Source organism: Tachypleus tridentatus, chromosome 10 (genome assembly GCF_004210375.1).
Source record: "Tachypleus tridentatus isolate NWPU-2018 chromosome 10, ASM421037v1, whole genome shotgun sequence".
Taxonomy (NCBI): domain Eukaryota; kingdom Metazoa; phylum Arthropoda; class Merostomata; order Xiphosura; family Limulidae; genus Tachypleus; species Tachypleus tridentatus.
Genome location: NC_134834.1, coordinates 87,480,572 through 87,507,084, shown reverse-complemented (window position 1 = coordinate 87,507,084; position 26,513 = coordinate 87,480,572). Strand labels below are relative to the sequence as shown.

The 26,513-nt window shown below is 32.8% G+C and overlaps 1 protein-coding gene across 1 annotated transcript in view; it reads right to left on the bottom strand.

The window, feature by feature from the left end:
- Nucleotides 1–21,449: 21,449 nt before the first annotated feature.
- The window catches only part of LOC143229812 (transmembrane protein 151B-like), a 49,888-nt gene continuing 44,824 nt past the window's right edge, over nt 21,450–26,513 (bottom strand). Inside the window, exon 2 of the mRNA XM_076462609.1 lies at nt 21,450–25,813. Coding sequence (XP_076318724.1) covers nt 24,293–25,813 — 1,521 coding nt within the window. The 3' untranslated portion in view covers nt 21,450–24,292. The remainder of the gene's footprint in view (nt 25,814–26,513) is intronic.

Genomic DNA, 26,513 nt, shown 5'->3' with positions numbered 1-26,513 from the left:
TTTTATGATGTTTCAGTTTCAATGAAATTCTTCAGACCATGTCCAAATGTTCTGAGAAAAAACAGAAATTTAGTTTGAGCAGACACAGTTTCACACTTAAGTTTTGTTTGTATTTAATAATGAGGTTAAAGACCTGTTGGGTGGATTTTAAGATGTGATGCTTGTCTTAGTGGTTGCTTCTACATAAAACCATATCGACATCACTTTTGAGCTTTGTTTGTTTCTTGTTATACACAAAATTACACAGTGTTGTATCAGAGTTGTATTCACCACGAGAATTGAAACATGGTTATTAGCATTATAAATCTTCAAACTTACTTCTGAGCCACGGGGGTGCATCTCTTAGTATTAACACATAAACTCTAAGAAGTCTTTGATACACGATCAAGAAGGAACAGTATATTGAAGAAAAGTTTGTATCTATTTTTTCTTAATATTAAAACTTAGTCTGCGAATTTAAATCTCAAATACGATCAATATTCATATATATAGATAAGTATTTTTTATTGCTCTTTTGAAGATTCAGTTTGTTTTTGCAATCATTTATCCATTTCTCACAATGTTAGGAGTACACAATCTTCAATTTCACGTTCCAAACAAGATGTTCTTCAGGTTTTCTTATTCGTGAGGACTTAGGTGATAGTTTGATAAATACATTAAGGTTGTTGCATAATTTGCATTGACGTCATGCTATTAGCATAATTGTTCATTCAGTAAATGCGCCCTAACGTCTTATTGACAATAACAATCTTGACAAAGAAATTTCATTACGTGTAAAGGTTTAGTGAAAGAACATTCTATTGATACTTTGATGCTGTTGTTTTGAATTAAGCACAAAGCTACACTGTAGGTTATCTGTTCTATGCCCACTACGGGTATCGAAACCCGGTTTTTAGCGTTGCAAGTCTACAGGCATACCGCTATGCCACTGAGGGGCAATACTTTGATACTAAATATATTTAATCGTGTTATAAAACAGCAATTATTATAAACTGTAATCTCAGACCTAGTGCATTCTTCTACCTTTCAAGGGTCAGATTTGGCTCGTAATAGTCCATCTTCAGAAACCCATTCGATACTGAATCGATATCTTTTAAGTACAGAAAACCGTTAAGCCATAAAGCATTTTGCTAAGAACTAGTAGTTATACAATGCTAACCTTATATTTACATGTACCAATCTTATTACCAAGACTTTAATAATGCTCTCACGTTTGGCTGTCGAATAGCAAAAACACTAGGTAGTCATGGGTAACGAAACTCGATTCTAAGTGTCATAAGCATAAATTTACAGATTTACATCTGACCCACTGGGGGCTGAATATATATTCTTTTGAACTTCCCATTCTTATTCCTTGTTGCACTGAAGAAACAAAGTGATAGACATTGTTGGGCTTTATGTGCTGAACCCACCCAGAAGCTCTATGCGCGGAGCCTATCCAATGTTTCAATTTAGTGAGCTTAGCTCCATCTTTATTTATTAGACAGGTGTTTGGGACGCTTGATTAACAACTTATGGGTTGGGGGTTCGAATCCTTCCACCAAATATGCCCCAATTTCTGCTTTGGGAACGTTATAATGTTCAGGTCATTCTCACTATTTGTTGGTTAAAGAACAGCTCAAGAGTTGGTGGTGATGACTAGTTGCCTTCTATCTAATCTTTCTCAGCAATGTTAGCATGTAGCTTTGTGCGAAATTGAAAAGTAAGCCTTAATTAGTATTTAATTCTATCGCACAGGTTTCTGGTTAACTTTCACCTAAAATTTAATTCTAAAAGGTGAGCTAAATAATTTCTTAATCCTTAAGTTTTGTAAAACTGCCTAGATAGACTTATCTCTCTAACTTTCACTCGTCACCCTGCGGGCCCGCCATGGCCAGGTAGATAAGGTGCTCGACTCGTAATCTGAGGGTCGCAGGTTCAAATCCCCCTCACACCAAACATGCTCGTCCCTTTCAGCCGTAGAAACGTTACAACAACATCAAGGTCAATCCAACAATTCGTTAGTAAAAGAAGAACCCAAGAGATGGCAATGGGTGGTGATGACTAGCTTCCTTCTCTCTCAATACTAAATTATGAACGGCTAGCGCAGGTAGCCCTCACGTAGCTTTGCGTCCAATTATAAAAATAAACTTCTCCTGTGCTGATCTCTCTAAGACGTTTTTGAAGTCACTGCTTGCTAGTGAATTTGCTATTGTTATAGTTGTACCGTTAAATTGAAATTTAGTTTATAGAAAAAGATGGTGGAACAATTCAAGACACATCTATTTCACGTGGCATATGTTTATTTGTTTCATTTTTTAGTAACAAATTGACTGATTTTGATAATTAACGTTTAAGGAATGATATCATCTATCACACTTGAGCCTTCCTGTTATAATTCTAGTGTTTGTCTTCTGATTACAGAAATGTTCTTACCTTTTCAATTCTGATAATTTTTAATACACATGAGAATTTTCAATTCAAACAACATTACATGTAAGGTAGAATGAAACAGTAACGTTGAATAGTGGTCAGGTTTCAGAAGATTAGAAGTTGGCGAATGTCATTCCTGTTTTTAATAGGGAGTGATAAAACTGTTTCAGTAATTATGGGCCTATTGTCTTAAACCAGTTGCGGAAAAAGTTTTTTTTTTTTTTTCAAAGTATTCAACAAAATTGAAAAATTTTGTTGTATAGTCTGCACGTTTCGCTTGGAGAAATCTTTTTTGCATTCTTTGAAAGGGTTACTGTTTATGTAGTTTAAATTATGAACCCGTCTTTGGTGTATCTGTATTCTAAGAAAGCATTTAACTATGTGCTACAAAAAGTCTGTTAAAAACGTTATCTTTGTTACGTGGAGAATACGTTGGTTCTTCAAATATAATACTGGCAAGATAGAAGATAACGTTAAGTCAAGCTGGATTAATTCCATAAGTGTGCACCTCAGGGTATGGTCAATAAATGATTTAAGTGTATTGATTACATAAAAGTTTGTTTCTAGTTCTGATGAAGTTTGTGCTGACTTAGAAAATTATTTTGATTATGTGGTGAGTTTGGCGAATAAATAGCAGATGCAAGGTAATACACAATAATTTGAATTAATAGCATATTTGTAACAGAAATAAACATAGGAGTGTAATGGAGAAAAATATCTTCGTATTCTAGTTGGCCCGTCTCTTAGGGCATCCAAGGAATATGCTGTAGGTACTGACAGAGCAAATAGGATTTTAAGTTGTGTCTATAGAAACATCGAATACTAGTCTAAACAGATTATAATGTTATCGTACAGATCATCGATTAGACCATATTTAGAGTATTGTGTTCAGCTTTGGGCTCCATGCACTAGAAAGAGCACTGAATTGTTCGAAAGGGTTCAGAGGAGGGCTACTAAGATGATACCCGGAATAGAAGGGTTGACATACTAGGATATGTTTAAATATTTTGAAAAGAGTAGAAATTGAGTATCTATTTATAATTGTTAAATAAACTGGTGGTATTTGAGCATCATTGTTTGTGTACTTAAAGGTGAGAATCCAGAGAACACAACTATAAATGTCATCAGGTGGGAGCTTTATTTTTCTAATATGGTGGTTGGTCTTTGGAGTGAGTTGCCTGCCTTCAGACGTAAGAGATGCAGTTAATTTAAGTAAATTTAAGGAAAGGCCTTGTAAATATTTTAATGGTAAGGGTTGGCTTTGAATGTCTTGTTTTCATTTTAGAGTTTATTACGATGAGACGGCCTAGATAGACCAGTACTCCGTAACTGTATCAGTAGAACACAAGGAAATATTAACTTGTAACCATACATCTAAAATAAAAGGTATCAGTAACCTATTACCCTACTTATAAAATAAATAAAACATTGTATCATTATTATATTCATAAGAAACATGAACACATTATAAAATTTCATTGAAAACATTTGATGTTCATTCATATTAAACCAATAACAAAAATAATCATAGAAACCAGTGTTGTCTACAGTTTCAGAATTGTTAATGTCACGATTTCACAAGAAATATGTGTACAGTTAAAAATGTTACTAAATATAAGAAGGAAGATTTTCGTAAAATGAAAAAGAAACATAAACTTTTCTTTGTGACTACTTCTGTAGCTCAGCAGCTGAACCGAGAGTTTATAAAGTCTAAAATCGGTTCCATATATGTATGGTAGGCAAAACACGGATAAAAAGCCTGTTATGTAGCTTTGTGCGTGACAACAAACAATCAAACAAACCTTTATAGCGATATGTGAAACCAAAAAAGTCCTAAACAGTAACTAAAAAAGGAAATCACTCACAAATAGGGCTAAACTTGTTTAGTAAATAGTACGACGTCAGTATATTACTTTATTTTTTTATGTAGCTGTGTATAGTTGGTTTGAAAAACACGGTTTGATAAAAATTAGTTTACGGTTTCTCTATTGGCAGCAGTTGCTGAATATCACTAGCCATTTTAACGTGAAACCACCAAGCCAATTCTCTATCTAGAAGATCTAAAATTTTGCAGTATTGTTTCCTGATTTCTGAGCTCTGAGAAGTGTGGTTTGTTTGATCTTTTGCTATTCTTCTTGGGGTTTTTCTCCGGCTTTAGCAGTGGTGGAGTAGCTTTTTATCTTTAGTAGCTTCTGTTAAATAATTGTAGGCTCTTATGCCGTTTTTACTTATATATTTTTCTCTACAAGTGGGTTTTTCTCGTCTTCACGACTTATGCAGGTCTGTTCTGAACGTTTCCAGCGAAGAAAATTCCATAGTCAACTGTACAGTTTTTGTGTTATATCTACTGCTTGCAATATTTACGATAACTGTTCGTTGATAGAGTAGATAAGGTATGACAAACACAACATAACAAATGTTCAAACATTTCCAAAACGACACCAGCTCGTCTCTCGTATTCATCGGGAGGATCATCACTAACCTGGATCATTACAACATACATTATACTGTAGATCCTAAGGGTCACTTTCACGCCACCTGGTGGACAGCCGATCGAGTAAACAGAGGATGCACAAGGCTTTTTAATGTTTCAGACAAGTACCTCACATAATCTTCAGCACGTGGTTGTAACATCAGAAACAGATTTCCACTATGGGCACTATGCTCTTCTACTGCTACACCTTGATGTGTGAAGCAAGATATGGAGGTCAGTTGTTTTGATAACAATACTTATATTGCCCCATCAATTGGAAATCTAGCTGTATTACATTGCTTGGATGTCTTCACACCTGTTTCGGAATGTGCTGTCGACTCCCTGTAAAATTTAAAGTTTTCAAGATTTTTAAAGGATTTTACGGAGTTTTCCAAATCTGGAAAACATTAACTTTGAACGCCCCCTCAACATTTTGTTAACATTTAAACCCATAGCAGTGCAGAACCGACAATATGTGCTAAGAGTTTTCCCTTATTGCGTAGAGCGTTAACAATTTGTAGACGTTAAAATTTATTTCGTTCGCTGAGACATTACTCATCCTTGTAATCTCAACGTTGTGTTTAGTACAACGAAGTCGATTTGCTGATATGGTCTGGTAAAATCTAGAGAGCATTAGTAAGAAATTATGTAAAGTTAAGTATTTGCGACTGGCTATCTTTCAGTTTTTTCATTTGAATTTTGTGTAGTTGCTGTTTAGTCGTCACGTGTTTGGGGGAACTTTTCTGAAGTATTTATTTATTCTGACTTATTTCCAGGCTTCTTAGTTGTTGCCATGCAAAATGATTTTATAAATATTGCATACACTGAGTGAGTATCGCGAAAAATGACGTGGTTTTGAAATAAACCAAAATGAATGGAGAAATCACGGCGACAGAGAGTATGAAAATATTTAAACTTTGTTTGCAGTTTACATGGTTAAAAATGGTTGAGCCATGACATAACTAAATCTACGTCGGCTACACGACCCGGTATGGCCAAGTGGATAAGGCATTCGACTCGTAATCTGAGGGTCGCGGGTTCGAATCTCGGTCACACCAAACATGCTCGTCTTTTCAGCCCTGGGGGCGTTATAATGAGACGATCAATACCATCATTCGTTGGTAAAAAGAGTAGTCTACGAGTCGGTGGCGGGTGGTGATAACTAGCTGCCTTCCCTCTAGTCTAACACTGGAAAATTAGGGATAACTAGCGTAGATAGCCCTCATGTAGCTTTGCGCGAAATTTAAAACAAACCAAATCTCGGCTACACGGTTTGCGAATTCTGATATTAAACAAAAAACTTCTTAGAAAAGATTTGCAGGAGACAAAATATAGATCTGAAATGTCATTCTTGTCTGTTTTTCTTATCACAAAGCCACATTTGGCTATCTGTGTGAGCCACCGCGGGGAATCGAACCCCTGATTTTAGAGCTGTAAATCCGTAGACTTACCGCTGTACTAATGGGGGTCTTCTATGTCATTCTTAAACATCTATAATTTTGAGCCACAATGGACAATTAAGATGAATATGGAAAACAACAACCACGTCTGTGCCTATCTTGTTTTCTTAAAATTACCAACTTGCTTACAACAGTTGTGTTCGCATTTTTCATGGCATTGGATAATTTTATGTTTTTACATATCTCAACACTCTACTATAGAACTGACCATAAAAAGTTTGTGAATTCATTCATTTTGTCCTTAAAATGAAAATACATGGGAAATAAATAGGGTGTATTGTCAAATTGACGGTGTCCCTCCCCATAGACTTAACGGTAAATATACAGATTTATAACGATAAACATCATGTTTGGATATACCCGTGGTGGATACAGCAAAGATAATTATGGTCTAGTTATATGCTTAAAAAGAAACAACGACTCCTATGCTTGTGAGAAATCTGTAACTGACACACTCGTGTGGAAAAATAATTCATAAAGATGTGTTTAATATTAAACCCTTATTTATTATTATCATTGAATTATTAAGATTTTGCTGTATTCAAGTCCAGCAAAGGAACTAGTATAAGGAAATCATGAACGCTGGTTTGGTTTGAATTTCACTCAAAGGTACTCGAGGGCTATCTGCGCTAGCCGTTCCTAATTTACCAGTGTAAAACTAGAGGGAAGGAAACTAGTCATCACCACCCACCGCCAACTCTTGGGCTACGCTTTTACTAACGAATAGTAGGATTTACCGTCACATTATAACGCCCCAACGGCTGAAGGGGCGAGCATGTTTGGTGTGATGAACTTTAGTAAAACGCACAACGACTAAAACAGATAAACCACAGGTGTGGACAGGGCAAAAAATATGTATCTTTTTTAATACAGCGTATCTAATATTCATAATTTATTTATACTTGTAATGAAAAAGGATCAACATTTTACATTTTTATCCCTTCTGTGTCGAATAATACATCTTTATATTAATAAATGAATATATGTACATACATCAGTCATATACTTGCCAAATTGTTTATGGAAGTTTTTTAAAAACTAATTGTTATAACGTTTTCTATTTTATCAATATAATCCAAAACCCCTCTGTTAAGCCCGTTAAAGTGTTGTTTGTTGTTGTTGTTGCTCTATTATTGCGGTTGGTGAAAAATTTATTATTATAATAAAATTAAACAAAGAATTTTCAACAAATTTTGCTTTGATTGAAAAAGGGAATCTCTGCAGAAAGGAATTACTAATGATTTTAATACACCACAGAGTATATTAGTTAGTTGTGAATTAATGAGATGGCACTAACTCGAGATCAACCGGTAATTAAGGTAAATCGCACAACACGAATAAATCTCAAAACGCCTTATAACTGTTATTGTTTGGTTAATAGAGTGAAGAAAAATAAAAAGAAGATAGCGTGCCAAAATACAAAGAAACAAGGTATTAAGTGTTGAGTATCTTGTCTTTGTTTAGTGTGTTGTTTTTTTTCAGTTTAAAATGAAAATTCTCCAGTAAACGAAATGGGCATGATCTAAAATGATGGTAGGTAGGCCTACTGTTCTATAAATACATCTGCGTCGTTAATCAAACACATGAATATAATGAGGAAGCTTTTAGTTTAAAGCAAAGCAACCACAATTAAATTATAGAAACATTTGTCTTAATTGAATAGGACAGGCGTGGCCTAATAATTAGCATTGCTGAACTGTGGATCTCTGGTTGGTATCCAGTTAGCACATTAAAAAATATAACGAGTGTAAGAGTAAAGTTTAAATTCCATCACTATTCGATCACAGAAATGCAAAAGTTGGCGATGAGTGTTGTGGACTTGCTAACTTCCCTCTACACGGGATACTAGCATAGATATCTCTTGTGTTACATGAAATAAACAGACAAAATTCTTCTAAATTGAATTAACGTGTTAATCCGAAAGCTTTTACTTGTTAGTTTCCCGTGTTTAACTGAAAGCTGTTGCTTTATAAAAAAAATGTGTATGCCATAAAATATTTGTTTGACAGTAGCGTATTGAACTAAAACCTTTTGGTTGAAAACTTAACATGTTTGGATCAGACTCTTGCTTTAAAGTTTAAAGTATTTATCCAGAATATTTTGTTTAATAGTTAGATGTATTCAACTGAAAGGTTTTGGTTTATAGATTAATAGGTTTAGCCGGAAGCTTCTGTTTAGCAGTTTAACGTGATTAGTTGGAAGCTGATGATTGATATTTTCATATGTTTTGTGGGAAGCTTTTAATTAACAGTTTAATGTGTTTATCTGCATGATTTTGATTGACAGTTTAATGTTTTACTGGAAGCTTTCGATAAGTATTTTAATGTGTTTAACTGGAAGCTTTTGATTGGTATTTTAATGTGTTTAGCTGAAAGCTGTTGACTGGCACTTTAATGTGTTTAATTGGAAGTTGGGGATTGACAGTTTAGTATATTTAGTTCAAACATTTTGGTTATAGGTTTGTTCAGCAGGTTAACATATTTGGTTAAAAGCCTTTGTTTGACTTTTAAAGGTGCTTAACAGAATGGTGTTGTTTGATACACTTACTGATTGACATATTTAAATCTATTTAAGTGAAAGGTTTTTTGTCAATTTGGCGTGTTTTGAATTATGATTTTTTTAACAATTTGACATTCTTAACTGTAAACTTTTGTTTTGTAGTTCTTGATGCTTAACTACACTAGCTTGTTAAAATTTATACATTGTAGTTGTTTGGTACGGTACTTACTCAGTATATAAATCTCTCGTAGAATAGTCAATCAGGACGGTTAATTTGGTGTTACAGCTAACATCTCTCTGTGAATGTTACAATGCACCCATTCACAGGCTGGTGTCACTGCTCGGATCCTCTGGAAAACTCCTGTATGGGAACCTGCCATTGAGCGAGCACCATCGGTACTCAATCCAACACATTTTTTTCATTGAATGTCATTCTGAATTACAAAATTATTGATTAAATTCAAAATTTCTTCAGCCGTTATTCTTATTGGAAGTAGTTTACAAAACAACGAATCTTTATGAATTATGTCCTTATAATCTTACGTTACAAAGCACGTTAAATTGTCATTATGTACTACGTCTGTGCTTTCATCCACATGTAATGAAAAAATTAACTACAGCAAACTTCACGCGTAAGAGTTTCTTTAATATTTTTTGCTATATCCACAATTCTGTCTTCACTGTATTTTTGGATAAGGACAGCGAATTCAACTGCTTTTTATAAACACAAGATGTAATAATGTTTACTGCAGGAAGTATTAACGTTTCACCAATAGTATGTGAATAACCTATCTCGGCTTTTAGTTTTAAAATTTCGTATGAGGTCATTACCAAGTCTTTATTAGAAGATCTCGTGAAAAAACGTGAAAGATTATTTGTTTGGAAAACTATTTCATTTTTTTTTCTTACTTATGAAAAAATCTATTAGCTTACCCGAGTATTCAGGATGTCTTGTATCCAAGTGGCATTCTAGTTTCGAAGATTTCATGCTCTCGTTTGATAATGTTGAATAACAAAGAACATGTAGTGCTAAGTCATTATTGCTACCACCACTTATAAAACCATACTTCGAATATTCATCACATTAACGTCGAGACCAATAGATCTTTCTTTTCTTTTCTTTGCTACTAAGCTGCATCTCACTTCGATATAATTTGGCCTATTATTTTCACTAATTTCAGTTTCACCAGAACTAGGCTGAATTTGCGCATCACTTGAGGTTTTCTTGTGTGATGTATGTTTCTTCAACAGCCATTTATTCATATTGAAGAAGGGTTTTCTTAAAAATGAACAGCTTAAAATTATTTTACTTAGTGCAAATTAAGTCGCAAACAATTATCTTTCTCTTCTCAGAACAAACTACTACACATAAGACTCAGGTCTTACATGCCTGTCAGTTTTAATTAACAGAGTGAGCAAATTTAACACGTTTGGAATAAAATTCCTAAAACTTTGGAGTCAAAGAACTGGTTAACTTGAATGAAAAAATGGCTCTTTTATCTGAGACAAAATCCTTGATCTTACTTACAGACAGGGGAAGATCGGCTTGGACTCAGCAGGGGACATGTCTGTCTGACGTGGTTTAACTTTACGGCATTTCACAATAATCTTAAGGTTATCAACATCGTAAAACTTAATCAAAATTGCACTAAGTGAGAACACTTTAATTTCTGAGGGACTGAAGGTATAAAGGCAATCGTCAACTTGTGAATTCTATAGTTTCATAGCCTTAAGTACAAACTTTCACTTTTCTTCTTCTTATATTAGCGCAATCGAAATACTAATAAATACAAGTTAGATGAAATTTAAAATTTAAATTATAATGTAAAATGTTAATTTGAAAATGTTAATTTTATTAGAGTATTTATATTAACTGGTTTACTTACATTTTTCTTTAATATCCAACAAGGTGAAACTTTAAAATGGCCATTGATAGTGAAAGGATTAAAATTAATTTAATTTTTTGTGGACCGGTATTTTTTTCATGAACATTTGCAGAGCACACTCTGGGTAACACTGGACGATATCATATTTTTAAGTTAGTCTAATGTTTAAAGTGCAGACCAGATCATAAGTTCTAAAAACAGAATAATAATATTTACAATATTTTTATTTGAACGTTTTCTACAATTATTTGATTTTGTTATTAGAATAAGTTATAGTATTGAATTAGATAAACAGGCTAGTAAAACACAGAATAACTTTTCACTTATGTTACAAAGAACGTTTTCATAAAAGCTTGAATAAATGTAAGCTAATGTTTTTTGATATTTTCAATAGTTTTTGTCTTTTCTTAGCATAAATTTGTATAATATAAATAATCATCTCAAACTCTGATGATGAAGAACGGGAAATATCAGCTTGTATTATACGTTGCATCACTGACGAGCACTAACACCTAGTTTCCTTGAATCACGGCAAACATTGTCCATTGCAAAAATTCAGAACCGCGTGTAAATAAAAATATATAAATTGGTTTATCATCTTTTACTTTTTAGCTATCAAAAATAAGTGCTTGATTTGAATCTTAGGTCTCTTTTTAACACAAAAATCTATGGATTTAAATTACTTATTTTGTAAATAAAAGGAGTCCACCTTTCAAAAGCACTTGCGTTATACAGTTTAGCAAATTATTATAAATAGCGTCTGTTACTTTATATAAGTTAATATTAAACATTCAATACTTGGTTGATTCTCATCACATCCTAATAATCTCTTAATGCGACATAGTATGCTGATGATAAGGTTATTGATGTAACCCACCTTTATTTCATCCCAACTTGTCACTGCAATTCAGCTACAGTAGGTGGTAGTTAAGAATTTTCCTGCTCATTTATGTCCAACATTTCTCAATGAGATTACAATCTGAAGGCTTTGTTAAGTCTGGCAATTTTATAACATCCTCCTGGTCGAGTTATATTCCTGTACAATACGTGGATTGTGGGCAGTAGCATTGTAATTATAGAACATATAAAAATGGTTATTGCCAAACCTTACCTCTAGCATATGGCTAAAATATTATTTCCATGTAATGTCTGTAGGAGGCACCATTGACTTTTTCGTGGAGGATATGAAGAGTGGTTTCCAACATTATGAATAGCTGCTCAATATGCACTGCATCGCCTCCTGTGCGTTCTCAGTGTGGGAAAGTCTTCCCTCACCTGTTCTCCAGACAAACACCGAAAACAAATTCTGCCATCAGCTTTTAAAAGCCAGAAACATGACTCGTCTGTAAAAATGATATTTCGCCAGTGTAATTTTTCGCAAAATTCAAACCAAATCTCTGTTACTACTTACTAACTACTCCATGCATAAAGACAATTATAACAATATAGAAGAGTAGGCAGATATTTTTGTCAAACTGTAACTTAGAAAACTGAGATTAATTCAGCCATTATAAAGTATTTCCCAGTCTTTTATTTCATAATTTGTTGTGTGTTTTATCCTGCCTCATCCACTCTGTTTATTACTTTTACTGCAATGTCTGTTAACCTTTCTTTGAGTTAAATTCTTTGTATATACATGTATATATATATTTTTTTCGAGTTAACAACAACAGACTCAATGATTCTTATAACTACTGAAGAGATATTGCCCACTAAAACTGCTTTACTATTTCTTTCTCAGTTATCTTTTGAATTAGATGATTACGGTGACAGATTAACTGGGACTTTGTGATCATCAAATTATCAGCACATGATGTAAAATCAGACAAAGCATTGCATACTGGTTATATAAAATATATTTATACGAATAAAACAGCTTGTGTGTTTCTGTGTCAGTCAGTCAGCGCTATAGCTCTAAGAGGAAGAAACCTTGAGGCCTGAAACGTTGCACAAGAAAGTTCTGAAAGTGTACACTTAGTTACTATTTGTATTATACACAGTCTTTTTTATTTATGATAAAATATCTTTTTATTTTTGAGTTTTCCGCCCTCTTAACGAAGCCTTCATCAGATAACAATGTACTGTGCGATAAAACATTTGTATCTAGATAACAGGCATCGATTGTTACAACAACTAACATCTGATGTTAAGGTTATACATAGAGTTATGGTTAATCTAGCGATATAACTATAATAGTACTATTTGTTGTATGTCCACATAACCACTTTGCAGCGTCTGGATAAATCTTCACCAAAATTTATATGAAGGTTTATAAGCTCCGTAGAGAAACACGTGCAACTTTGCCGTTTCACATTTTGTGTTTTGCAGTTTTCATGGGCGTTTTTGTGGTTTGTATAATTGCATATAAGGAAAGCAGTTTTTCGTGTTCTAAGATAACCTTTCACTAATCATGAATCTACATAACTTCCATCTAGAGGACTGGTACTCCAACTATTGTTGAATATAAATCAGTTGCTTTGATATAATAAACACAAGGAAAATACAATTATGTAGAGAAAAAAATAAAGGAATATTTCAAATAATGTATTTCAAAATTAAAGGTTTAATTTTACATCGAAACGACTTAGATTCTGTGCTTGTATAAGTTTCTAAATATCATCTTTGATTTTAAATTACAAGGTACGTTGAACAGTTTGGCTAGCTGAAAATATGATTGTTAAATAAAGGGCTGAACAAGAGCGTGTGTGTGTTTTTCTGAGAGCAAAGCCACATCGGGCTACCTGCTGAGTCCACCAAAAGGAATTGAACCCCTGATTTTAGCGTACCAGCGGGGGACGACTGAACAAGATTCAAGGTTTTATTCCGTACAACGTTTGTGTAAAACCTGTTGTTATGAAACTGTTAATGTTTTGCATTAAAAAAAATACGCATTTTACTGACGGAAATGAATATATTTAAATGTTTGTTCGTTTGTATGTAAACAAATATTTTCAAAATAATTGTATAAGGTTAAGGAATTTTATTAAAACTTTATTATTTCAAATAAAACCTTATACAGAAAAAAAAATCAACTTATATATCGATCCCAAAAGTTGTATTAAAAATGGTAATTTTACATTTTTTACCGTTTAAGAGTTCTCTCATTGATGGTGTGTTTGAACCAATAAAATTTGTGATTTTCAAATTGATATGAAATATCATGGTTTGAAAAATTATGTTTGACATTATTTGATAAGAAAAGTTAACAGAGGTACGAATGACGTAAAACTTTTTTCATGCTAAATTCGTTCGTATCTTTCAGTCCTTACAATCGTAGGCCTACAAAGATAAGAAATGAGCGTACTCAGACTTAACGTCTGCTAATCAAATTTTTAAGTATTAACGAAAGCGTTGAGATAAAATGTTTTCCACAGAAAACGGTTTGAACTTTTGGTCTGATTTAAGTAGAAATAACATAAAAAAATGTATATATATATTTTTTATATCGAGATGTGCTGCCGTTCTGTGTCAAAATAAAAATCCACCAAACGCTGTTGTGTCTACGGACAAACGAGGTTAACTTTCTTTTTTTAAATAGGTAAATTAAACCCCTAAAATTCTGCAAAAATAAGCTGACTTTTATGTAATTTACTTTGGAAGGGAAGTTAGGTATGATAAATATTTCTTACGCTGATTATGTAAAAAGTAAAACGTTGAGAAAAAGAAAACAAGTTTCTGATTCAAAATCACAATAAGAAGAAAGCATGCAAAGAAGTAATAGACCTCTTAAGAAATAAAAAGTGTCGTTTAATTACAGGAATTTCAAAGTTAGGGAGGATTTAACTATACAATAAACCTAGGAATTCATTTATTTACTTTAGTTTTTACGCTCCTAAGCCATTTATCTTACAGAAATATAAGCATTTGACATGTGTTGTTACATAAAAATTGAAATTTTCAAGTTATATCTGGGCAACGTCGGGTAAGGACAGATAGTTGTATAATAAATATGTTTATCACATAGATTGGAGGTTTCACAAAACACTAATCTGTGCTTGAAATGTTTTATGATTGATGTTTAGTATTGTAAAATTCGTATAAATTATGTCAATAATTTGCACACTATATTTGTTTCTACTTGACAATCTCAGTGCTCATGAAAATGAAATATTAATATATCTCCTCCAAAACAACCATAATTGATATTTCAAGCCTAAAATATTCTTGTATAATTTCGATTTTTCTCAGATTATTTTGGAATATTCGTTAAAAAGCCCAACCCTGTTAATGGTCAAGAAACGTTTTATTCTTCAACTTTAAGTTCCATGACTAATGTAATCAAAGTGCACTAATAAGCTTAATTTTATAACATAACTACCATTTACAGAGATTCTTTTCACTTGCTAATTTAATAATTCTAGTTCTTTGTGGAAACATAATTTCGGTAATCGTAGCACTGAACTATCTAACTCACTAACCACCTAAAAATAACAGACAAATTGACTGTTCATTAACTGTATAACAAACAAATTTGCTCACTTTAACAGACTTAACAATCCAATCTAGCCTAACTTAACTTATATATACGACTCACTGTTTCCGTAGTGTTAAAGAAAGTATTTTCAAGACCTAAAACTCGAACGCTTTCGAATAGTTGACTGTTCTTCTTCAGAAGCCCAGAAAAATAGTCAACTATTCGAAAGTGCTCGAGTTTTGGGTCTAATTTTGAAAATATTACAACTTTTGTAGGTTATCCTGTGTGCTAACTACTTAACATGAATTGTTAAAGAAAGTTTCAAACATTAAAACCATGCCTATCAAAAATTATGTCAAACTCCTTTACTGCTAGATAACAGTACAAAAATATTTTAAACAGTCTATATTAAAAAGTAGTAATAACAAAGTTATAACACCTGATTTCTCTTTACTAACTGCTTTATAAAATGAATATATAGTTTGACTGTTAAAAGTTGGCCGTATTATAAAAAGTTAAATATTTAATTTTAGAAATAATAACACTAAATATGAATATTAATTGTTATTTTTATGATATTATTAACAATGAAATGACATCATAGCCCTCGTAAGATTTGTTTAGTAGGTTTGTTTAGGATTTTGAAGCATATGTGACGAAAAAATTAACGATTGGACTTTTGTTTTTTTCCCCATAGACGTTATGGATAGCTCACCCTTATTTTGTACAGGTATATATTCATAATTTATTTATTGATGGTCCCATGTTCTTCATGGGTTTTAACTTAGCAATTAACAAATGAGAATTTTGATGATTCTGTGAGTAGTTTATATGTGTGAAAAATACATCAAATCACGTGCGTGTTTGTATGTCTTACTAAAAAGAAGAAATTCAATTAACCACAGAGAACTTGGTAAACCAAAACCTATACAACTATATTATATAAAGCTGAAGGTTGCGTTCGTAAAATTCTGATCATAAAAATATTTTGTACGTGCGTAAGTCAGCTGTCAGTATTAATACTGTCAAACACCAAGAGTTGTGTCAGTACAAATTTCAATACCGATACTGGCAACTTTGAGATTTATATAAACCCGTATATAAATGCTAATAATCTTAAGAGCTCTGACAAGGCCAAAGTCTTCATGCTTAATACTAAATAACCGTGAGGTTTGTTTATACCTAAAAATAACATGATACCGATCAACTTTAGGGATAAGTAAGCCTATGACCGGGGATGAAAATAAGATGGAAGGGTTTTGAGAGGTGTTGTAAATCTTGGTACAGGACACAGACGGGCCCCCAAAATTCAAAACTAATATGGTTTCCATTGTAGTATTTCTATTAAAATTGATATATATACATAGAGAGAGAGGATATCGCACCTTCAAATTAAACATATCAGGTCGGAGGTGAAAGTCTCTGATATCTGCTTATCTTTATTTCTTTTTTCCTTTTCTTTGCTGGGTAGCATTAGATAGTGTAAGAACAGTTAATACTGTGCACTCAATGTACAATAATATAATTGTTGTTGGTTAAGGTTGCGTTGGAATGTTTCTATTATGCAATTTTGTCATTATTATTTAATAACTAAATTACACTGTGAAAAGATGGTTTGTTAAAACGTAAAGCTAGTTTATCGTATTAAGAAAAATGGAATGTTTAAACAGGTTTTTTTTTCCAGTTTGTAGTCTGTTATTTGTTACCACTGTCTTGGTTTTACATAATGTTCAGTTTATTTTTGGCTAAACGTTTTTATTAACTTTAGAGGCCCCAAAATCACCCCTTGAACACATCCATGCACTTACTAACTCTGATCATTTATAAAGGACAGTTTCTAGAGATATTAGGAATTTATCATTTACAAAGGATAATTACCAGGAACATATGGAATTGATCATATATAAAGAATAATCTCTAGGGGTATAAGGAATTGGTCGAGTACAAAGGAAAGTTTCTATGGAAATAAGGAATTGTTCATTTATGAAGAATATTTACTTTACTTTCTAATTTCAGAAGAATGACATTTTCTTTGTTTCATTCTTTCGTCCCACTCTTAAAATGCACTTACTAGAAATTTAAATTGGTGCTCTTTATATGATATACTTGTTACTGTGCTGCCGTACTTTAATACAAAGTTGCACAATATAGGGTCTGCATTGTGTACTCCACGCATCTCAGACCCTGAATTCTGATATTATTATTATTATTGTTGAATTTTATATTTTGCTCAAACTATGGGAATTTTCTATTTATTATGCTACACATACGTATTTTTGTTTGTAGAAAGTTATACGTACTTCCAAGTCTCATCATAGGAAACCCTAGATGGACGTCTCAACTGACATTATTTGCATTTCACCAGTTTTTCCATTAAAAGTAATTGCGCATTTATGTCATAGTTTCCTACATGTCTGAATCACGTACTGATATTTGGATCTCAAGACAAATATACAGGTTAATCAGTAAATACATATAAGGTATACTTCAACATGCTTTACGTATAAGGTAACACTAGATGTAAATCTTTATAGAATCCTGCAGAATTACACTTAATAAGGTACACTACTCTGGAAAAACGCTGTTTAAAAATAGCAATTTAACACGTCTAGTTTGCGCGTTTCTCAATTTAAAGGTTACAAGGTTTCATTGATAGAGTGCATAACTTTTTTTCATGATTCCTCAGCTTTGTTTGTTTGTTGTGTACCTTTGCGTTTAACAACGAACACACACAAATTTGTTTGTACTGTACCCACCACAGTATTGATACTCTGTGTTTAGTGTTATAAGCCTGCAGACTTACCGCTCAACAATTTCGTAGCAAAACAAATTCAAGAACAAAGATTTGGTATCTGTTGTTTGTGCTACAATTTCAAATGGCCTGAAACTGAGTTAAATGATAACTTAAATTTAGAAATTTATTAAATGTCGATATGTATCCAATATATGATATTTGCCCACTAGGATGATACACGCAGTTTTTTTCTTATACAAATACATTTTAATATATAAACAATAACACAGTTTACAATAATGGTGATTACAAAAAATGATTTGTGTACAAGAGTTTTACAAGCATACAAACAATATTTCATTATCTGTCTGGTTTGTATTTTATTGCGTGTTCCCGACGAGCAAATTAATTTTGAGTTGGTGGAGGTGCAACTCACTTAACAGAGAGCTAGCTCTGCATTCTTCGTTGATCACACGTTAAGTTTTTCGTCGCTGAAGAAGTTGTATAATGTCTGCGTAAAAATACTATTGTTCGATGTGAATTTGCTAAAGTTAAGTGGTTTGTAATGTTTGAAGTGTATATAGGCTATCACAATTACAGCTTTCAAGGTGTATGGTATACCAACTATAACAAACCAATAATATAGACTGTTTCTTGGAGCGTCACGTTGCTATATTTATAGACGTCAGGAGAATTTCTAGAAATTTCAGCATACTTAACAATATAGACGACGCACTAATGGTTACGTACACACATATATATTGTTGATTCTTATGCTTGAGGATCTTCTACAACTTTATTGAATAGGCGGAAATTTTGTTATACACATTTAACAGTATAAGCTAGGTACATTTCTAAACGTAAACTTAAACAAACATCGACATGGCCAGATGGTTAAGGCACTCGACTCGTAATCTGAGGATCTCAGGTTCGAATCCCCATCACAACAAACATCCTCACCCTTTCAGCCGTGGGAGTGTCAATCAATCCGACCGACCTTGTAACGAGAATCCGTAATAGTCTGGAATAATCCAAATAAGTTTCGACTCCAATTCCTTTTCCTTGTATTTACATACAAGTCTCTTAGTTACACTATATTGAAATCTACCCTGACATGACCATGATATTACGATACTATGCGTATAAACAGTCAGGAATATATAACTTTCAACTGCAGTAATATGAAAGTCAAGTATGCATTCTACAGAGTAGCATTATATTTTAATATTGAAAGTAATGTATCTATAGCTGCATCACCTCCATATTATTGTTTGCATTCTTTTTAATATTGCCGTCCATATATCATTTTACATGTACAGAATGTTTTTATTACTTTTCTCGACGTTTATTTTCCCTGACTGAAAGTTAATGTTTTATATGAATGTGCGTAATAAAAGTTAATATTACGTGCATTGATTTTGTATTCCTTCATTTCATACATAATATATGGGTTGGCTCCCAAAAATTATCAATTATATATTGTACAAAGCATTGACCATTCTACATGTTATTGTGATCTAATGCTCGTCTATTATTGGTTGGTAATTCTTGTTTCACCCTACACTTAAGCTTTTTAATGGAACTCCAGATTTCTGTAAAATAGCTAACTTCAAGGGATAATGATAATATAGTTTCACCAGTACTAGTTCTGTTTGTTTTTCATTACTACTAAGTATTACGACTAAGTTATGATACTGTGAACTATTCAGAAACACATAAAATGGACTTAGATTTAAACCGCCGTTAGTGATAAAGTAGTTGTAGAGTCATCTTGACTGAAACAGCAAGAAGAAAGATGAACAGTTTGGTGAATTCGTTACTTTCTGGTTTTGTATCGTAGCAATGGTTCCTTGCCTTTCTTTCTTGCTTGTTTAGTATAGAAACGAGTGAAAGTGAGTAGCAATCATCTTTTAAACTAAAACTCCATAAAAGTATCGTTTTTTGTTTTTTCTACGTGTATATTTGTATTATGTTTATTGAGAATCTAAGTCATCCTCAGATTCAGAGTATACCTACTCTGTGATTGATTGCTACAACAGGATAAAGCACTAAATGGAAAAAAGCCCATCATGGCTTTGTAATTAAAGTGTCAGACTGAGTAAATCGAGATTCTCAAGTACTATCAACCACATTTTGTGCTTTCAAATTTTGGTGCGTTATAAGAATAGCAGTCAATTCCATTATTCAGTTAAGAGTAGCCGTTTCAGGCTGCGAATGCTGCTGACAAGCTACTTTTCCTTTAATCTTCAATTGAAAATAGTGACGAGACAATCTGAACCATAGAAAAGATGTCTATGGCCTGCTCTTTTAGGCTACTGTGTGCATAATACGAATATCTGAACCATAGAAAAGATGTATATGGCCTGGTCTTTTAGGCTACTGTGTGCATAATACGAATATCTGAACCATAGAAAAGATGTCTATGGCCTGGTCTTTTAGGCTACTGTGTGCATAATACGTACGTGGTTCAGGTGGGCAAATAAACATAAAATAAAAATATAATAAAAAAATAGTTTGAGATAGGAATTTCTAACTAATAGATAAGTGAAACAGAAAACTAGTTTGGTTAGAAGATCCTAAACTATTTTGTAGATCTGGTTTCTTGTTTCTCTATAATATTAAATTTTCATCACGATCCAAGTTTTAATTTCTTTATTTTTTTCCGTAATTAAGTACATTCGTTCCTCAATCCCACTTCGATCACCAAGTGTTCTAATGCATGGAAATGTTACGTGATTTTTTATTGATCGAGTTTTGTCTCTGACCTTTGTTACTCATTCAGTTTCAGAAGAAAGGTGATATGTGAATTATTGTTTTTCATCATATATTTCGAAGTTAATAACGTTACTACTGAGATAACCTTCATATGGTTGTAACGTCAACTGTATAAATAGGCATATATTGAAACAAATATTTTCAAAACTATGAACTAAACGAAAGAGTTTAAATATTATTCATGAAACTTTTACAAACACCGATATAATGACCATTTGTGGTATTTTAGTCTTCCGCCGTAATTCCTGGAACAAAATAACCTCATTTACATTAGGTCCAAGTAACATTAGTTTTGCTCTATCTATAAATGTATCTGTTTATATATTTAAATTAGAAAATAATTAAACAGAAAATTTCATATTTCCAACTACTTACACAACACAAAGCCGCTGAAAACAAATGTAAAATAATTAAAATAACTTTTGATAAATAAATAATCTCAAAGATCGTCATCATTCTAAATGATTTATTTGGGGTTAAGAGTCATCAGATGACTGGATATGATTCTGTAGTTTATTATTACTCAATATGAGGAATCTGTAAGAGTTTTCTTTCGAACGTATTAATTACTAAAAAAAATATTCACTGATCAAAACCGGTGTTAATAATTAGCTGGCAAGATAAAAACTTTTAACATTTGACAATTCTTCGTTTTCAAGTAAACATTATCGTGACATTTGGTGGTGTAACACAAGGTGTGAATATTTCAGCGTTTAATCTCAGTTAAGTCTAAAATGAGATAGTATAGTAAGTACAGTATACATATGTGATAAAAATATTCGGAACCATATAAAATTGATAGTCGTACACGTTGTTGCTTTATTTATACATGGCTTAATTCTAGAAGTACAGTCACAGTTTAGTAAGATTACACATTGAAATTACGCAATACTTTAACATCTTATCTCAATAATGTTTAAGTTGTTGTATCTTTCGAAAATCCTTTCGTTCAAAAATCGTCACTTTCAGAAAAGGTTCGAAAATGTACTATTTTGGAATTAATACTATTTGCAGCATTCAGTATGAAAATGTTGGTGTAATGAAGGTTATATATTTTGCAAATCACGAATACAAACAACACCCAAACCTGTACAGATATAAAAATTATGTCTACGAACCGACCCTCGCGTTTGTCCGCCATAGCAGTTTGAAGATAATATTCTATTTTAGATATATATACCACAGTGCTACAACTAATACGGATATAATTTCATTATTTTCAGAATTTTATGAATACATTTCTGATTTTTTCTGAAAAGCAAATGCAATAATTTCTCTTACGATTAACTGTATAAAATAATTCACTGTATTCGTGAATTTCTTCGACCGTGTGAAAAGCGATAAAAAATAAAATTGAAATTCAAACAACTTGCAAAATTTAACATATATATACTATGAATAACAACGTTATAACTGACTCAAACGAAAGTCCAAACAAGCCCTGTCATCTGTGATTGGGTCACTAGAATAATAAATATCCGTTCAATTGTAGCGTTGAGATACTGACCACTGCTGAAATCAGTGATGACGAGAAACCCACTTGTTGAGAAATTTATATGCAAAAACGGCTCGTTTGGGCTGAGAAAACACTTTACATAGAAGAGCGAAAACTCTTCTATGTAAAGTGTTTTCTCAGCCCAAACGAGCCGTTTTTGCATATAAATTTCACTGCTGAAATAATATTTCAAGTCCATTCATGTGGAGACTTGCCAAACATTTATCACAGGTGAAAATCCGATCATTTATCACAGGTGAAAATCCACTGTCCGAAAACACGCAAGATATTGCTGCAATGAATCGTTGTGTCACAGGTTTTGCACTCGTTTTTAACAAATTTGGCATCAAAAAGGTTAATTATGCTGGTAGCCAGAGAATATAGATAGTCTGACATCTAAAATTTAAACTAGCTTTATATCCAAACATAATTTGATTTAATGTTCTGAAACTATTAATTGTTTTTGTATGTATGAATTTGATATATATAGACTTACAAATAATAAATGTAAGATAAATTTTAACAATTATTCCAGAAGATAAGATATAATAAGTTTATTAAATATTTATTTACTGGCCCTATTTGGGGTTCCAGTAAAAGCGGGCCAATAAAGAAAGATTTAATAAACATTATCAAAAGTATTATTATGTGGCCAAACAACTGATCAACAGATCGTGATTCGCCACAATAGCAATTGAAATTTCCCACTACTTTTCATTGTATGTAAAAAAGCAAAAATTTTAAAAAGAAAATATTAGCCAATGTCCTCAACATATCTTCTCACTGTTGATTATCAAGTCATTAAATTTACCCATCCAATAAAAGTTTTTTTAGCTTATGAGTGTCCAATAATTTGTTCAACCAATGTAATGTTATGATTAAATACTACTGACAAAGTATATCTGATCTCCAAATGATACCTATATTACATCCAGTTCCAAGAAGTAAAACCATTCACTTATTTTTTCACTACTACAACTTCGTAATGTTTCAAAGTCTCTTCATGTATATATTTTATCTTGTACTTTATCATTTCAAAACTACATTCACTCCGCAGTGGCAATTTATCGTGGTCAAGAAAATTACGTTTTCTGATTTAGTTTTTCATGAACTAAATAAATATTTTAAAGTTCATACTTATAGGTCTACGTAGTATTCTATAAAGAATAATTGGATCGTCATGCCAACATCGTAGATAACAGTTGTAGTTATTCCTTTTCGTTTGTTTTTAATAAATGCGTAAATGTTCTTAGACATGTTCAAATAAATAACAACGGTACTAGAGAAAAATATGTCGTGAATTTTTAAATTTGAAAGTGCAAGATTTTTGTATGCTTAGATTAAACTAGATTTTACACACAAACAACGTAAACTTAGGTCACGAAGTTTATCTTACGAGTATTTGATGCAGAACAAGTCAAGCATTTTGCCAGAGTTGTTTGTAATTCTGTTAATTTTGTTATTATTATATATAACTGCAGTTCTCAAGATGTACCATTTATCCTTGCCTCATCGATACCGTATGACTTTATCTTACAATAGCAAATAACGTACTCACCGTTTCAAGTAATTTGATGAATTTAGAACTGGTAATATGGGGAAATACGTAATATGGGGAAATACTCTTAGAAATATTAATTTCTTATAGTGACACAAACTTCCACTTTTTTTTAATGCTGTAAATAGTTGTACAAATATTACTAGACATATTCCCAAAAAAAGATATTCTGTTTTTAAAGAGATTTAGTATTTGGAGTTACTCGGGTATATTTTACAAAGACAAACCTAAGTATTCAATAAATCATCCAATAATATGAATATTAAAGAAATAAAATATAAAACTTCAGTGCAGTTTACTTACTTTAAACTATACATAGAAAGAGTTAAGTAAAAAATATGAATGTTTCTGTTATAAACCAGTTATTTACACATCAGTACACTAAACTATATAATACTTTAAGAGGAAGAAGTGCAAATCTTCAGTGATAAGTGATCACAAAACAAGGGAAATAATGGTATAGAAAATAATATTGCGATAATTTGCATTGAGCGTCTTTTTATATTTGGCAAGAAGTGTAAAGGACGTGTTATATTTCCTGAAGCTCTTTGGCACTAACAGTCGAACGGTGAAAACCTATTAGATGTCATACAGCAGTTTCCATGCTCAAAGTGATGTTATCGACTCTTGAAGAATTCCTCTGTTCAGAAAGAAAATCTCCATATAGATCCCTTTCAGTATTCGAGCGTCGTAAAGGTAGGAACACGGGCCTACTCAGAAGTAAGGCTTCTTCGTATGGAGGTGGACTAGCCCTTGTGGTGTTCTGATTTGGATGGCTATTTCTTCTCCATACCGATCCATCGTTTGGCGACAAAGGATTTGTTTGAAAAACAATTTGGCCATTTTGGAGGGAAGTACGGCTTACTGAAGTATGTAGTGCTTGTCTAGATGGAGGCGAACGACCAGTCCCAGCTGTCCAAGAACTCCGATTATTGGAAGTACGAAGGAATGTTCTGGAAGATTCTCTAGACCCTCTGGACCTATTACTTCCTAATAGTGAAAGTCTAGAGTCCGTGTCCATACTAAACCTGACAGGAAACACTTCGTTTGGAATGTTTCCGTTCGAATCTGTTGGGAGAGAAAGTCCGCCAGTCGTACCTTCTAATAGTAAGGCTTCTGAGTAACTAGGAGCAACAGTAAAGTTATTAGTAATGATCCCTTCAAGTTCACTGCTGTCCAGAGTGCTTCCTCGCGACAACCGATTAGAGACTACAGTGTCAGCACTTGCTGGAGTTAGATAGTTTACACCAAAGAGTTTTGTAACTTGGTAATGGACGTAAGCTGTTTGACATTCGATCAGTATTCGTAGAGGCCAAGAAAGCAGCAACAAAGAACAAGTCCAAAATACGAAATTGGAAACGTACCATGGAAGATGTTCTGGGTCTGCGAAAGCGATCATGTACTCCTGAAAATTTACACCAATTAAATCTAATCCCTCTCGCATCTCCAAGTAGTCGTCATATCTCTCGTTTGTTTGGAAAAAACGTGTTCTTTGGTCCTCAAATTCACTGGCCGCTTCAAGGTTAGCAAAGGCAAAGCCTTTACTGATTCTAATTTTAGTAGCAGGATACTTTTCTAGGTCCACAAGAATATTTGAAATATCTTTGACTCCACAGTGTGTATAAGAGAAGCAAGAACCTGCAACGTGGGTGTTTATCCTCTCGTAATAGATCTGTGTTGTGGTGTAGGCGTCTCCATTTCGGTATCGTGTCACTTGTCTGGTTCGTCGCACATAATGATAACAAACAGCTTTCCACCAAATCACAGGCTGGGCTTCTCGCATTTGTTGAATTTGTTCGTAGACGTCATTTACATCGACTTTGTAAGTAAGCTCTAGTCTGGTGGAGCAGTGCCAACATTCTACCAAATACACTAAGTACAACATGGCCAGAAATGCCACTGGAATATATATGTAACCTTCATCACATGGACTCACGCTCCTTCTTGTAGTGATGGGAAAACTCTGAAAGTTTACTACGAGTCTGGTCACTTCGCTCAGACGACACCATGTCACTGCCCCCAGACAACCAAAAATTGACAGGGTTAGCACAAGACACTTTAAATGGGGGTCTCTCCTCTGACACAAGCTTGGTTTCAATGGTCTTTGCTGAGAAAGATAAAAAATAAAACAATCAGTGTACGACAATAAAACGATAATTACCAGATTCAAATTTCACACACGTATACAAATGTCATGTTATATTCGCATTTTTGTTATCACTAACATATACAGATAAATCTTAAAATAGCTCATTAGCATATTTTTCACCAACATTGTAAATCGTTTCGTATAAGTTATGTACTTTTCTTAAATCATCTATTCAATATTTCAGTAACATCGTTTCGTTAGTTATAAGTTTCAAAAGCAAATGACATGAAATCTAAAGAATTCTACCAAACATGTAGTGTTTTCTGTATGCTTGTTGTTCTACACATCCGTGCGATTTCCTGTACAATTTATTTCTCTTTGTTCAGTAGATTTTTATTGATCGTACAAAGAAGTCTTCTGGAAAGTTCCATTCTTTTCATCCAAACTTTATGCTTTTCTGCTATCATTGAGCTATTGGGAAAAAGATGGCTAACGCATTTTGTGTGGTATTAACTATTAAACATTTTCCAGTTTAAGTCTTAATCTCACGACATTATTCTTATTCTTGCTTGTTCTAATTATTTACTTAGGTTGTACACTTTATGTAGCAATTCTTATACACTTACGCAGTGCTATATTGTAGCGCATACGAGCCGTGGCACTAAGAGCAATACGTTTACTAATAATAAATATCGTTATGAACAAAATTCCAGTCATC